General features: G+C 43.6%; 1 protein-coding gene across 1 annotated transcript; it reads right to left on the minus strand.

The window, feature by feature from the left end:
- Positions 1-1,421: 1,421 nt before the first annotated feature.
- On the minus strand, positions 1,422-15,370 carry MSL1 (male-specific lethal 1 homolog (Drosophila)). The gene is made up of 9 exons (XM_011998961.1): positions 15,168-15,370; positions 12,146-12,369; positions 8,906-9,288; positions 6,954-7,001; positions 6,437-6,501; positions 5,106-5,173; positions 4,555-4,679; positions 4,314-4,386; positions 1,422-3,934 (listed from the first exon to the last, which is right to left on the minus strand). The coding sequence occupies exons 1-9, from the start codon at positions 15,330-15,332 to the stop codon at positions 3,844-3,846; spliced, it is 1,242 nt and encodes a 413-aa protein (XP_011854351.1). The 5' UTR covers positions 15,333-15,370; the 3' UTR covers positions 1,422-3,843.
- Between the last annotated feature and the right edge of the window lie 6 nt (positions 15,371-15,376).

Genomic DNA, 15,376 nt, shown 5'->3' on the forward strand with positions numbered 1-15,376 from the left:
GCTCACTGCAAGCTCCACCCCCCGGGGTTCATGCCATTCTCCTGCCTCAGCCTCCTGAGTAGCTGAGACTACCAGCGCCCACCCACCAGGCCCAGCTAATTTTTTTGTATTTTTAGTAGAGACGGGGTTTCACCATGTTAGCCAGGATGGTCTCGATCTCCTGACCTCATGATCCGCCAACCTCGGCCTCCCAAAGTGCTGGGATTACAGGCGTGAGCCACCTTGCCCGGCCTCGAGCCACAGCAATCTTTAACTAGGGACTATGAAGAAAAGGAGGGATTGATCTTTTTTTCATTATCCTAGAAGGCAAAGCAAAAACCAATGGGTTTAAGTTACAAGAAGTTAGATTTTTGTCAACAAGCAAGAATTTTCAAACACTTAGGGGGAAAAATGTAATGTAAAAAACAAAGTGTTGAAGCAGAAGCTGGAATTTGCTCCTCTGGAATGTTATCAAGGGTAAATCATGTATCGGGGTCACACTAGATGACCTCTAAGGTCTTTCCAACTGTAAGATTTTGTTAACTTAGACACCAGGGACCAAGTATCTTATAATCTCGTTTCTGAAGTTGCTAATTATACTTTTCTTTTTTTGAGTTGGAGTCTCCCTCTGTCACCCAGGCTGGAGTGCAATGGCATGATCTCGGTTCACCACAACCTCTGCCCCTCCTGGGTTCAAGCGATTCTCATGCCTCAGCCTCCCAAGTAGCTGGGATTACAGGTGCCTGCCACCACACCTGGCTAATTTATTGTATTTTTAGTAGAGACAGGGTTTCACCATGTTGGCCAGGCTGGTTTCGAACTTCTGACCTCAGGTGATCTACCCGCCTCAGCCTCCCAAAGTGCTGGGGTTACAAATGTGAGCCACCATGCCCAGCGCCCCCCTTTTTTTTTTTGACCAGTCTTTTTTTTTTTTTTTTCAGATGGAGTCTCACTGTCGCCCAGGCTGGAGTGTAGTAGGTTGATCTTGGCTTAATTCCACTTCCCAGGTTCAAGAGATTTTCCTGCCTTAGCCTCCCAAGTAACTAGGATAACAGGTGCATGCCACCACACCTGGATAATTTTTGTATTTTTAGTAGATGAGATTTTACCGTGTTTTACTGTTGGCCAGGCTGGTCTTGAACCACTGACCACAAGTGATCTGCCCACCTCAGCCTCCAAAGTGCTGGGATTACAGGCGTGAGCCACTGCACCCAGCCAAGTTGCTGATTATACTTAAGGAAGCACACTAGACAATTGAGAAGGATGGAACATACATTCTACTTATATACAAATGTAAGTGAGTATCTTATATAAAGGGGAAAATAATGTGTTACTCTTTTTTATTGTGGAAATGGATTTCTTTTTCCAATGTTTCAAATATACAAGCAGAATTGTTTAATGTTTGCCAATAAATATAATAAATTGAAGCAGAAGTTCAAAAATTAACAGCCACAATAGTTTATTTACAATTGAACTCTTTATAAGATATTTACAAGACAACCAATTTTACACATCAGAAATGGTATCAAAAGTTATGAATTACAACACAGACAACAATATGAAATGGGCATAAAACAAAGCTGAAGTAGACAGACAAGCAATTTTTTTTTAATTTATTAACACTAGCTTAAACTTTGTTAAAGAAAAACAAACAACTATGTTTTAGGAGAACTGCAGGGCCTTCAGTTGAAGATTGAATTCACAGTGTTGTATCCCATGTAGGGAAAAATAAGACTAATTTTCCCCCCACACTCTAACACACTGTAATTTTGCACTTGGAACTTTGCTAATCTACTCTCCAACCTCCTTCTCAACAAAGTCAAATCAAAGGAGAATTAACCTAGAAGACGGGACAATAAAATAAGAGGTCCTCAGGGAGAGGGAGAACCAAGGAAATAGAATCTACTTAAGTCTGGCCAAATAGCACCTCGTGGATTCTTCTCAGTCTACTTCAAGTCAGAAACTGGGGAGTCCCCTGGGTAGGGCACAAACATAATGGTTAAATTTGCTAACTCATATCCAAAATTAGGAATCTGACACATGCTGAAATCAAGAAGAAACTGAGAGGGATCAAAGAACAAAGTTAAGAGACACTGATTGCGTCTTTCTTCTTTTTGGACACGTTATGAAGAAATATAACATAGGTAAGAGTAAGAAAAATTGAACATCCTGCCACATTAAAATGATGGAGAACAAAGAAAATCTGGCCCAGTTTTTCTAGAAATCTCCTTCTCCTTAAGGTGTGAGATGAGAGCCCCTAGTGGAATTAAGTCCTATTTCTCTCTACATCCTTGCTGCAATGAAGTTTACAGCAGGTTCCCTTATAGAGAGCCCACTCTCCTAAGCAGATGGAGTTACAAATGAAAACCCATAGCCACACACACACACACACAAAAGGAGAAATAAGAGCAGCAAGATCATCCAAGAATACTACATGTGCTGCCAGAATAATTCCTTTAAAAGTCAAATCCGGGAAGCACAGATCAACATCTCACAAAAAGCTTTAGCAGTGGGAGGCCCCTGAGGAACTTTTCTTCTCTTCTCACAATGGTATCCCATTCTCTCTCGTGCTCCACTGATGGGCCAGCCACACACCCTACATACCTTGGCTTCTCCTCTAAAAGTGCTAATAATCTGGGGACATATTCTCTTTAAGGATAAAAGCCCCTACCTTCTAGGAGATTAGACCCCTACTTGTTTTCACACAATAGTCCTGAAGACTAAAGAAAGGCAATTCCTATATATTTGAGACCAGAGGTCTTGGCTCTATTTTCCTTTCAGATAGTTAATAGGGATCTTACACTGAGACCAAAGTGGCCTGGGAGTGCTATCCTGATAGTTTAACAAAATGGGGGAGGGGAGAGGACCAAGATGGTACACATACAAATCTTATTTTTACAAAGTGAATGGAGAAGCTCATTAGGTACATCTGTTTGTTTCAAGATGTAGACATTTGCCAGCCAAAGGAAGCACCTATTTCCACACTCTCCCTCTACCCTCCTTAAGTCTCTATCCCACCACCAAGAGCCCAGCTAAAAGGATGAAGCCCAATGAAGGAATACTTGAGAAGTGATGTGATACAAGGACATCTATACAGGTTTTGGCATGCCATCCCAAATGCTAACTGCTTTTGTTTACAGCTGTAACTTGTTCTGAAACTAACCATCCCCACTTTCTTTTCCAAATATTTTGTTTTTTGAGGGGTAAAGAAATTCAGTTACCCATTAACTGAGAAAACAATCACAGCCAAACATCCCTTTCCACATGACTGTATCACAGAATAGTTTTAAGAGAACAACTATCTTCACAGTTATCTACCAACTCTCCGATGTCTTTTATACTCTGTGAAGATGGCTTGCTTCATCGCTTCACTTGTCATTCCTCATCTGGTCCTAAAGCTCATGGTGAGGTTGTTTGTTTTGTTTTAGGGTTAAAAATCACTATACCCACTATAAGGAGGGTGTACCAGGGTGAGAAGAGTGCCATGCAGGCACAGTTCTAAAGGAAGGGGTTGCTTCATCTTCCACATGTCTAATGAAGAGAGCCCTTTTACCCCTTTAACATAGGCAAATGTATAGAAACAGACCCCTGAAACTTCTGAATCTGCCAGCCTATAGCTTTAGCTTGAGAGCCCATTTCCCAAAAAAGGGAAAAGAAATCCCAATCACCCTCCATAACTCACAAATAGCCAAATGGAAGAGTTTTTGTGAAATCAGAGTGATGAAAACAAAGTCAAGGGAGTATGAAAGGGTATTATCAGCGAGTGATAACATATGTGAGGACAAAGGTCACATATACAGGTCTCTGCCACTCTCTGGAATGGCATGCTACAACTATCTGAAGACAAGGTTCTTGCCAGCACAGCTATTTCCTACACGTCCGGTGAGGTGTTTGCTTCTTCTGGATCTCCAACCTGCATCGGCTACGCTCATCCAACCAGGGTAGCTCAAAATTCCTGGCAAAAGAGGATGAAGAAATCAACTTGCAAGACTAGAAGGGATTCAGTGTGGACGTCATAGCAACTACAAAAATGTCACTATGTCCCTTACCACTCCTATCTCTGACTAGTTTGGAGTGTCTTTCCTGCCTCAAAGCCAGAACAACTGTGTACCATTAAAGTGATGGAATCATCTACTTCTATCTCAAAAAGCAATCCTTCTAATTATTGGCTTGGGACTCTTACTACAAAAGTTCATTGCCCAGGTAGCCTCATTTCTGTCAAAGACCCATGGCTATCCCTAAGCCACCTGGTTCCACCTCATATCTAGGCTTCCACGAAGTCTGAGAGGGATGTGTAGGTTACCTGGAAGGGGAGGAAAAAAACGTATACTTACTGTGGAGTTAATTTTGGTAATGGTCGTCCAAATGCTACAACAGGCAAGAAGGGGGTAATCATCAAACTTTCAACTATGGGAGAAAGTCAAACAGGAGCTTATTAGTAATATAGATGGGAAATGTCTAGAAGTTATATCTGCTCCAAAATACACTTCATTCATTCAGAGCAAGTTGTACCCTGGAGCCTTGCACCCTCCTCCTTCTTTGAAAAACCTATTCTTTTAGATGGACACAACTTACCATCATCTGGCTCAGGGAAAAATGAGGTAACCTCAGGCTCAGATTCCTGAATTCCTTTCTTTTTATACATTCTGAGCTGCAGTCGCTGTAAAATTCTTTGTTCCCTGATCCTCTGAATATCCCATCTGGGAAAAACAAACCAAACAAAACAAACAAACCCAACATTACTGTTTACGCAAAACCTGCTCTATAAAAACAACTCACACAATCCAGATGGTAGGAAGACTCCTGCTGACTCCTCTAGACAGGGTAAAGAGAAATGCCTGCCTGGTTAAAGGAGTGCTGTTTTAAGCCTACTGCCTAGATCATGTGTTGGTGTTCCACAGAAAGTAGAACTGAGGAAGGTCATACACAAAAAGAGGCCAAACATGTTTTCCTACAACAACTACCATTTCCAACTAAGATATTCAACCAACTGGGAAGCCAGTAATGTAAGAGTGTTAAGTGCTCCAAGATTCTCCACAGCATGAAAGAGGGAGGTCAGATTCCCTGATCCTCTGTCCTAGGTCCTAGGGCTCAGTTGTTTCCAGGATGGGCATCTCTGGCCTCACCTTTTCCTTCTCTTCTCATCCAGCTCCAGTTTTGCATGCCGCTTCGAAAACACACTGTCATCCAGGTTCTGTGTAAAGAAAAGCAGCTGATAAGCTATTTATCACCATGTATTATTAGTTACACACATATACTAATTTCCAGCTTCCAGGAATGTAAAATCTTTCACCTTCCAGTTCTACCTGAGTCTGTGGGTTCCATGGATAGTATGGGAACCTCCTGGTAACAGAATCAACAAAACACATACTCTTTTCCCCATCCACACCCTTTTAGAATCTCCAAATTTCAAAATCATTTCCTAACTTTCCAAGGTAAACACCACATCAAACTAAAACCCCCAGACTGCCATAAACTCTCCTCGCCTCCATACTTTGTAGGAATCTGACCTTAAAATAATCAAAACTTTAAGAGTCAAATGAGTTTAGAATATACAATTTTATGGCTGAGGGGTACATGCTTTTTTTTTTTTTTTTTTTTTTTTTTTTTTTTTGTGATGGAGTCTCACTCTGTCACCCACGCTGGAGTGCAGTAGTGCGACCTTGGCTCACTGCAACCTCCACCTCCCAGGTTCAAGCAATTCTCCCTGTCTTAGCTTCCCAAGTAGCTGGGATTACAGGCGTGCACCACAAAGCCTGGCTAATTTTTGTATTTTTAGTAGAGACAGGGTTTCACCACATTGGCCAGGCTGATCTCTAACTCCTGACCTCAGGTGATCCACCTGCCTCAGCCTCCCAAAGTGCTGGGATTATAGGCATGAGCCACCGCGCCCAGCCCTGACTTTTCTACTTAGCATAAAATCTATTTTGGGCTGGGCGCGGTGGCTCAAGCCTGTAATCCCAGCACTTTGGGAGGCCGAGACGGGCGGATCACAAGGTCAGGAGATCGAGACCATCCTGGCTAACCCTGTGAAACTCCGTCTCTACTAAAAAATACAAAAAACTAGCTGGGCGAGGTGGCAGGCGCCTATAGTCCCAGCTACGCGAGAGGCTGAGGCAGGAGAATGGCGTGAACCTGAAAGGCAGAACTTGCAGTGAGCTGAGATCCGGCCACTGTACTCCAGTTTGGGTGACAGAGCGAGACTCCGTCTCAAAAAAAAAAAAAAAATCTATTTTGAACACTACCTAGCTATTTATTTTTTAATCAATCACTTAACTACTCTGGACCTGTTTTTTCATCTATAAAATGAAGGAGCTGGACCAGATAATTTCTCAAGTTTCTGTCTGGCCTTAAAATTCTATTTAATTCATCCATAGTACTATGACATTTTCAAGTTATACCCTCATGTTCTATTTAATCTCTTACTCTCTTCAATTGACTGCTCTTGGTTACCTACCTCCAAAAGGTCTGAAGGATTTGGGTCCCTTAGAGGCTCTACTGAGTGGTCCCTCCAAGAAGGAACTGAAAAAAAAAAAAGAGAGAAAAAGAAAGGGAGGAGGGGTGGAACCACCCTTAAATCTAAAGTCGCACAACTATTCACTAGGATAAGAGGTCTCTCCCCAGATGAGACAAAGTTACCAAGTGATAGGAATCCATTCTATGGCCTCCCTGAAGCCATATTCAGTGTCCTTGCTATGGTATAAAAGAACCTAAAATGCCATTGCAGTCTGCCAAACTCAGGATCACAAAAACCCTAAACCAATACCTGACAATTCATATAATGGATGCTATAGCAGTTCCTGAAAAACAACTGAAATTTGTTGTCATTTTGAAGTCTATAGTAGTGTAATCAATCATACACCAAGAAATCTCACTCTCCCACATCCAGTGGATGGGGAATGCAGCTCCCAACCATCCACCATCCCACCAACCCCCACCCCAGGCCCAGCCAGCACAATTCCTATTCTACTCACCAGCCAAGACTGAAGTTTCTCCTGCAACACTTGATGGCATCAGACACCCTAAATAATGCAGGAAAGAAGAATAATCTCAGTGTAAAAAGAAAAAAAGCCCATACCCCAAATGGAGGAAAGGATCATCACTGAAGTTCTCACTAGGAAGCCATTTTGTTTTTTGAGTTGTTCTTTTGAGAATTTCTCTCTGGGGGAGGGGAAGAGGGAACAACAGACAAAAGAAAAGAAAATAAGCCCACCACTTTTTTTTTTTACACTGAGACGACTTCTTTTCTTCATTATTTAGGGTGGTTTCCCTGCAACAGTTGATGGCCAAGGATATCAAACCTTAAACTCAGAACATGGCAGGTGAGTAAAAGTTGACCCTATTTTTCAAATAAAAGATCAGTGTTCTCAAAACTTACATATGTAGTCTTCTTAAACAGCTCCCTCCTCCCTCCAAACAAACTACCTTGCTGGTCCAGCCTGAACAACATGCACAAAAACTTTGGCTCCCCTAGAACAAGCCATTGAGCCTTCCTCTTGAGATAGGGGCATCAAGAATAAGGATTCACATGTTTATTCACAACTCAGGCTCCTCAAGGGGCTGGGATCTCCCCAATCAGATTCCTTTGTTTCACTATGCCCACAATCTCAGAGGTGTTTGAAATTGTCTGTACTAGGGAAGATAGGATTTTCAAAAATAGCCAGTCACACAGAACAGCTCTGGACCAAGCCATTACCCAATCCCGGATGGGAAGTTGCTTCACGTTTCTCTTAAGTTGTTACGCAGCATTGCCATGGCAGCAAAAAAGGTTAACCATTAAGGAAGAACCTGTTCAACTGACTGAACCAACAAAAATCTGAACCTAGATCAGGATCCTGATCTAATGTACTCAAGTGTGAGGCCTAATAGAGGTTAGATCATTAAGATGACTAATCTAGCTTTCCCACTTAATTTTGTCACCAAAACAGCCAAACAAAGCCTGGAGAACGCTCTTGTCTCACTGGAATGGATTTCTATCCCCATCCTGCTAGGCAAGACACAGTGGTAGAAACTTGGGACTGCGGCTCTATACTAGAAGGCCTCCCCAACCATTACCCCAGAGTAACCGCAGTGACTGACATAGACTAATATTACATGATTGAAGGCACATTCCAGTTACTGGTTGATGTAGAAGATAGGGGAGCATCTCTGTGTGGAAGCCATAAAGGAAAAAAAAGGGAATGAAGACCAAGGTCCCACACCCCACACCCTCCCCAAGCAGCTCAGATATCCCAAGATAGTCCTTATTGTTTGAAAAATAGTTTGTAGACCATTTTATTTAAATATATGAACAACCAATGGGCTACTGCAATCCAAGTAAACTCTTCACATTTTAGAACCTTTGTGAAGTATAGTAAGATAAAGTAAGACTGTTGGTCTTTGGCAGATTCCTCCTGCCCCCCAGACAGGGACATAGATATACAGATAAATGTTTATATAGTTAAAGAGCGGAGGCCCAGGTGAAAATTCCCCACCCCAAGCTGGCTCCCCAACCCAAAAATTACCATTGGCCCCTGAGAACACCCAAAGACCACCCTCCCAGATTTCACACAATATCAATTGCAGGAACAGTCGTGCATGGCAAAGTATAGTTCTATGCATTTCACAGCACAGAAAACCCTTCTTTCAGAGGGCATGCAAGTTGCCGGAGATTACACCCCCAAGTCTGGTGCTCTTGTGATGAGCAACTTACTGGCAAACACATCTCCCAGTGTTGTAAGCAGGCAAATACATTGAGCACATTTTGCTGTAATTCCATCTATTTGCAATGCCTGCACAGTGTCTGTCTCTGGCTGTTAACTTACTCATTCTTGACAGAACTCTGCTTTATTGATTGCACTTTTTTAAAAATGCCAAAGGCATTTTCACACTTGTTAGCTTGACCGCCACCACTAGGGTATAAGAGCAAGTGTTCTCTATGCCTTACTTGCTACAGTCTCCTCCTTCTTTGGAGAGGATTCCCGTAATGGTAACGGTGATGGGGGAGGCTGGTGCCAACGACACAAATACATTTCTGTGGTGGAAAGGTACGGCAAATCTTCTATCTCACTTGAGAAGGCTTTCTCCTTGGGATGGGTGCTGGGTCCCTTTTGGGGAGTGGAGAGTCTTGGTGGGGTGTCCACTGAAGACCGGGGCTTTTCTGGGGTTTCTTGGCTCCTCAATTCACGTTTACAAACAGTTTCAGATAAGGAACCACAGGGTTCCTCTTTAATAGGAGAGTGCTTAGGAGTTTTTGTTTTGACTTTTGAAAATTCAGGAGCCAGCTTTTTAACAGGAGTCTTTCTTTCTGTACTTCCAAATGGGGATTTCCTATTAGATAGGGAAGAAAACATTATAAAATATATTGACACTTGAATAAAATCTAATTTGAATACATTCTGGAGCAAAAGAATAAAATGGTTATTTTGCCCCAAAATGACAAGTATTCAGGTACCTAAATGTCTGGTGTTCATTTGGCAGTCATGAGCAGGAACAGCCCAGGCTTAGCAGTATATAAAATAGGCCATTAGTAAATTTTGTTTTGTTTTGTTTTGTTTTTTGAGACAGAGTCTTGCTCTGTCACCCAGGCTGAGAGTGCAGTGGCATGATCTCGGCTCACTGCAATCTCTGCCTCCCAGGTTCAAGCAATTCTCCTATCTCAGCCTTCCAAGTGGCTGGGATTACAGGCATATACCACCATACCTGCTTAATTTTTTTTGTATTTTTAGTAAAGGCAGGGTTTCACTATATTGGTCAGGCTGGTCTCGAACACCTGGCCTCAGGTGATCCACCCACCTAGGCCTCCCAAAGTGCCGGGATTACCGGCATGAGCCACCGCACCTGGCCAGTAAATGTTTGTTGAATAAGGAGTTTTCATGCTTAAGAATATTCAAGGTCCACCAGGTGCAGTGGCTCACGCCTGTAATCCCAGCACTTTGGAAGGCCGATGTGGGCGGATCACTTGAGGTCAGCAGTTTGACACCAGCCTGGTCAACATGGTGAAACCTCGTCTCTACTAAAAAAAATACAAAAATTAGTTGGGCGTGGTGGCGCATGCCTGTAATCCTAGCTACTTGGGAGGCTGAGGCAGGAGAATTGCTTAACCCTGGGAGGCAGGGGTTGCAGTGAGCTGAGATCACGCCACTGCACTCCAGCCTGGGCGACAGAGTGAGACTCCGTCTCAAAAAAAAAAAAAAAAAGAATATTATTCAAGGTCCTTTAGCCAACATCATTAGGTACCACTACAACCCACTACATTAGGTGCACCTATTTCCTGTAACCCAGAGATCAGTCTCTTTCCTTTTCCCCCCAACCCTGTACCACATTAATTATAACTTTTATTTCCTTTTTCTTGCTGTCTGCTGGCATTCTCTAGCCTCTTTCTTCCTCCCTTCTTCCCCTACCACATCTCAAGGAAGTCATCTCCCTTCCTCTTTACCAACCTAAATTTTATACTCCTTTTTTTTTTTGAGACGGAGTCTCACCCTGCTGCCCAGGCTGGAGTGCAGTGGCGCGATCTCAGCTCAGTGCAACCTCCGTCTCCTGGGTTCAAACGATTCTCCTGCCTCAGCCTCCCGAGTAGCTGGGACTACAGGTATGTGCCACCACACCCAGCTAATTTTTTTATTTTTCGTAGAGACAGGGTTTCACCATGTTAGCCAGGATGGTCTCAATCTCATGACCTCGTGATCTGCCTGCCCTGGCCTCCCAAAGTGCTGGGATTACAGGTGTGAGCCACCGTGCCCGGCTATACTTCTTTTTCAAGACTGATTTCCTACTTAAAGTTTCACAATTCTAACCCAGAATAATTTTTAATATCCCTGCATCTTACAAAACTTAGTTTAATGTCTGTAATCCCAGCTCTCTGGGAGGCCGAGGTGGGAGGATCACTTGAGCCCAGGAGTTCAAGATCAGCCTGGGAAACAAAGTGAGAGCCTGTCTCTATAAAAAAATAAAAAAAGTTAGCCAAGCATGGTGGTGAGTGCCTATGGTCCTAGCTACATGGGAGGCTGAAGTAGGAGGACCACTTGAGCTCAAGGGGTGGAAGATGAAGTGAGCCATGTTGGCGACACTTGCACCCCAGCCTGGGTGACAGAACAAACAAACAAACAAAAAACCTTAGTTTTTATCAGGTGTTGTACATCTACATATTTTACTGCATTTGAATTCTGAGTTTTCAAAATGTATGCCCATCCTTACAGTTGGGCTAATTTCTCTGAGTCCAAGGACAGTTCCATTTTACCTTTTTTTAAAAACTGAAACAGGGTATCACTCTGTCACCCAGGCTGGAGTGCAGTGTGCAGTGGTACAATAACAGCTCACTGTAGCCTCAACCTCCCAGGCTCACGGCCTCAACCTCCTGAGTAGCTGGGACTACAGGTGCATACCTCCAGGCCCGGCTAATTTTTGGATTTTTTGTAAAAGTGAGGTCTCACTATGTTGCCCAGGCTGGTCTCAAACTCCTAGGCGCAAGTGATCCCTCCCTCCCCACCTTGCCCTCTCAAAGGGATTACAGGCATGAGCCACCATGCCTGGCCTCTATTTAACTTTTCTATGTCTACCAGTGCACAACACAATGAAGGAATTTAACACTTCCTAACTTGAAGTGAATTGCTATAGTTTTAAGAAACTCAGCTGTCACACTTGTTGTCCATTCTTTTTATGATGTAAGCTGCATTCAATAATTATTACTGTGACCAAAATACTCCTAAGCAGACTTTTACAGTCCGCATAAGAATGTTTCAAGATAGTTTCTCAGCACAGAATACTTTAAAAAATTTTTTTTTGATGGAGTCTCGTTCTGTTGCCAGGCTGGAGTGCGGTGGCGCAATCTCGGCTCACTGTAACGTCCGCCTCCCGGGTTCAAGTGATTCTCCTGCCTCAGCCTCCCGAGTAGCTGGAACTACAGGCACCCGCCAGCACGCCTGGCTAATTTTTTGTATTTTTAGTAGAGACGGGGTTTCACCATGGTGGCCAGGATGGGCTCAATCTCCTGACCTCATGATCCATCCACCTCGGCCTCCCAAAGTGCTGGGATTACAGGTGTGAACCACCACACCAGGCCCTCAGCATAGAAGACTTCTAAAGCAAGTTATGATTGCTATAAAACAAATTCATAAATCCCAATAATCCCCTACTCTCAATCACTAGTAACAAGTGTCCTCATCAAACAAAGTTATCAGCACACCTTTTATGTCCCTTTCCACTCCGCCCACATGAGAAAGGCTTGGGAGGCAGAGTCTGGGATGTCTCAGAAAGCTCCGGCTGGCACTCCAGTTTAATTTTCTCAGATAGCTCTGTTTCCTCTCTCTCTTCAGTTTCATAGCCCTGAAACAGCTTGTGCCTTTCTTTCTCGTTATCCTTCTTTACCAGCTGCATCCGCCTTTCCATACGTTCAATCCGAGCAAGGAGCTAAAAGAGAGAGTAGCAAAATGCAGACTTAACACATAAAAAATTAAACACACAGATACTTAGCCCCATTTAGGAATCATATAGTCTTCTGCCTCTTTCTATGGACCACATCAACTCAACTTTTTAAATAGGCAGACGTTAATTTGAACAGTTTCCCTTAAACAAAAAAGAGAAGACAAGGTATACTGTTTAATTTTAAAGGCCAAACTAGATGGGAAGAGGCATGGGGGAATTTGTAGTTCATTCTTCTGTAAGGAGATCCTCTCCACTGGGAGGGACCATAACATGCCTTTTAATGGCATGGTCTCTGCTACTGCTATCCTTGTGGTTCCAAGTTGATTTGGGAGTTTCCAGAATTAATTGTATACATATTCTTTTTTTTTTTTTTTGAGATGGAGTTTTGCTTTTGTCACCCAGGCTGAAGTGCAATGGCTCACTGCAACCTCCACCCCGCGTTCAAGCAATTCCCCTGCCTCAGCCTCCCGAGTAGCTGGTATTTCAGGCGCCCACCACCACACTGGGTAATTTTTGTATTTTTAGTAGAGACAGGGTTTCACCATGTTGGCCAGGATGGTCTCTATCTCTTGACCTCGTGATCCACCCGCCTAGGCCTCCCAAAGTGCTGGAATTACAGTCTTGAGCCACCATGCCCAGCCTACATGTTCTTTTAAGAGGCCCTAAGATTGTCCAAATTCTATCCTCTCTACTTCTACCCCAAAACTCTATGCACAACAGAAAAGTGCAAACAGTACATTGAGAAGGAATTAAGAGCTCATACAGTGCTACCAGGAATGGCAGTGTTACTTGAAAGGGGTATGTGTGGGAGGGGGTACTTTTAAAACAATGAACATTTCATTTGGAAAATAGAAATCAGTACCCATAAATTCCAACCATCATGACATACACACATTGCTTTGTATTTGAGGTAACACAAAAAATTATACCTATTCATCTAAATATTTATTAAAATCAAAGTTCCTTTAGTTTTAATTAAAAGGACTAAAAATCTAAACAGAAAATGGAAGTCTATTATCATTGAAAACTTTGTGTTAGTTTAGTTTTGAGAAAAGGTGTTGTGCTACTTATACTCTATTACAAGAATTTTATCTGGGTTAGACAGTGATATTAATGCTGCCTTCATTACATTCATTGCATAGATTTCAGACAAGGCCAAACAACAACTGGAATAAGTGAAACAAGCTTAAGCAACATTAAAATTGCAATACACAACAGAAGCAGTGAGTACCAAGTTCTGACACTCTATCCTTAACTCACCCCACTTTTCCTGACTAGGAAAGCCTGCAAAGGGGCCATTACCTCAGGAACTGAGCAGAAACCTCCACCATCAGCAGAGAACCCCCCATCAGCCATACTCTCATTTCATCTCCTTGTATATGTTTTGATTCACAGCCCTTAACCACCGTTTGTGGGTGACATTTCCTTGATTTTTTCTCCTTCACTGGTCCTTGTCTTCCCACTCCCCCCCATAGAAGGATATGATCTGTTGTAATTACGGTACCATCACACCCCTAGACTGCAGTACAGTCTGAGCAGTGCCACCTCCATGTTGAGTAACTTCCACAAATCAACACCATGAGATATTTTAATGAGACGTGCCCCAGCTCCCAATCCACCTTGCAGAATGCATTCTCCAATAAAACAGCCACCCGATGCGATTCATTTGGAAAGCAAACAAAATGAATAGCCGCCTGCTCCCTTGCTCAGCTCTTAGCGCACACGACGCCAGAAAGAGGAGAGAGGGAGAGATGAGGACGGCGGGGAGGGAGGGAGAGAGCTCTTAGAGAGACAGACAGAGAGAGAAAGGGAGAGAGAGAGAGGGAGGGAGAGAGGGAAAGAGAGATTGCTGCAGCCTGAACACAACAATTGTAGAAACCATGTTTATTTTTAGGCAGCTGTAAGGTATGCTAGCACAGTAATACCCCCCACCCCTGACTCCCTCATATCTGAAGGAATATGTTTTAACGCGGAGGTGCCCTTAACTACTGTTGCAGTAAAAACAAGCCTGTGTCGTCCAAGCTACTCAGAAGTAAAGAAATAATAAACGACTTTCCTACTCCCTAAGATCCTAAAACAAGGATGGGGAGGTCTATTTAATACATTTAATAAGCTCACTTTCCCCTGATGCCCTAAAATCTTCCAGCTTCAAACACCATGCTTATACAAGGGACCTGGTCAGTGGGTCATGTATTAGAACTCAGGTTCCTATTAAAAGCTGTCTGAAATCAAAGGCAGTGCTTCTCTTAATATCATTTAAGAAAACTAAAATAGGATTCCATATAAATCACCTCTACCCCTGTGCCCACTAAAAGGCCTACTGCCCTCCTATCTAAAGATGCTGCAGCAGTGCTGAGAGCAACAGCTGCTTGCTACAACCCTCTCTCCTCCACCGTGCATTTCTAACGCAATAGCTCTTTAATTTAACCCTTCCATAAGGCCACAACACCTACACCCCACCCTTTCATTTTTAACCCCTCACAGATCAGGTCTTTTCCCACTAAACATCTTTCCCACACGTCTGGGGCTGTCATTTTAAATTAACCCTTTGGCACCTGAAACCCCTCCCCTTCCCCCTGGGAGGTTGCCCTTTAACCCTTCCCTCCAACCCAACGTGTCTGTGAGCCTGACTCTCAGAGACCCAGAGCCTAAGATACTCCTTTGCCGGTGGCCAACCTCCTTTACCCTTAACCCGGGGGTGCCTTAACCTCCTACAGCCCCCTTCCCCCGAGCATGCGCACAACTCGCTCCTCGGCCCGAATGCAGATTAACCCCTCCCGTACCGTGTCTCTCTCTGACTTCAGCTCCTCGATCTCCTTTTCCTTGGCCTGCAGCTGCTGCTGCTGCTGTTCGATGAGGTCCAATTGCAGCAGAAGGATCTGTTTGAGGCAGGCGGCCTGACTGGAAGCTCCCGAGCCGCCACCACCCCCGAGAGGGCTCTTCCTCATACTCTTCCATCTGCCCTCGCTGGCCGCCAGGGTCCCGGCGGTGG

Source organism: Mandrillus leucophaeus, unplaced genomic scaffold, assembly GCF_000951045.1.
Source record: "Mandrillus leucophaeus isolate KB7577 unplaced genomic scaffold, Mleu.le_1.0 Scaffold58, whole genome shotgun sequence".
Lineage (NCBI taxonomy): Eukaryota > Metazoa > Chordata > Mammalia > Primates > Cercopithecidae > Mandrillus > Mandrillus leucophaeus.

What these genes read in the sequence shown, in the direction of transcription:
- MSL1 (XM_011998961.1), bottom strand. Translation starts at nt 15,332, where the DNA reads ATGAGGAAGAGCCCTCTCGGGGGTGGTGGCGGCTCGGGAGCTTCCAGT. An exon ending in TTTCCCTGAGCCAGATGATG is followed by an intron (nt 4,387 to 4,554) that starts GTAAGTTGTGTC and finishes TTTCTCCCATAG; the next exon opens with TTGAAAGTTTGATGATTACC. An exon ending in TTACCAAAATTAACTCCACA is followed by an intron (nt 3,935 to 4,313) that starts GTAAGTATACGT and finishes CTCTTTTGCCAG; the next exon opens with GAATTTTGAGCTACCCTGGT.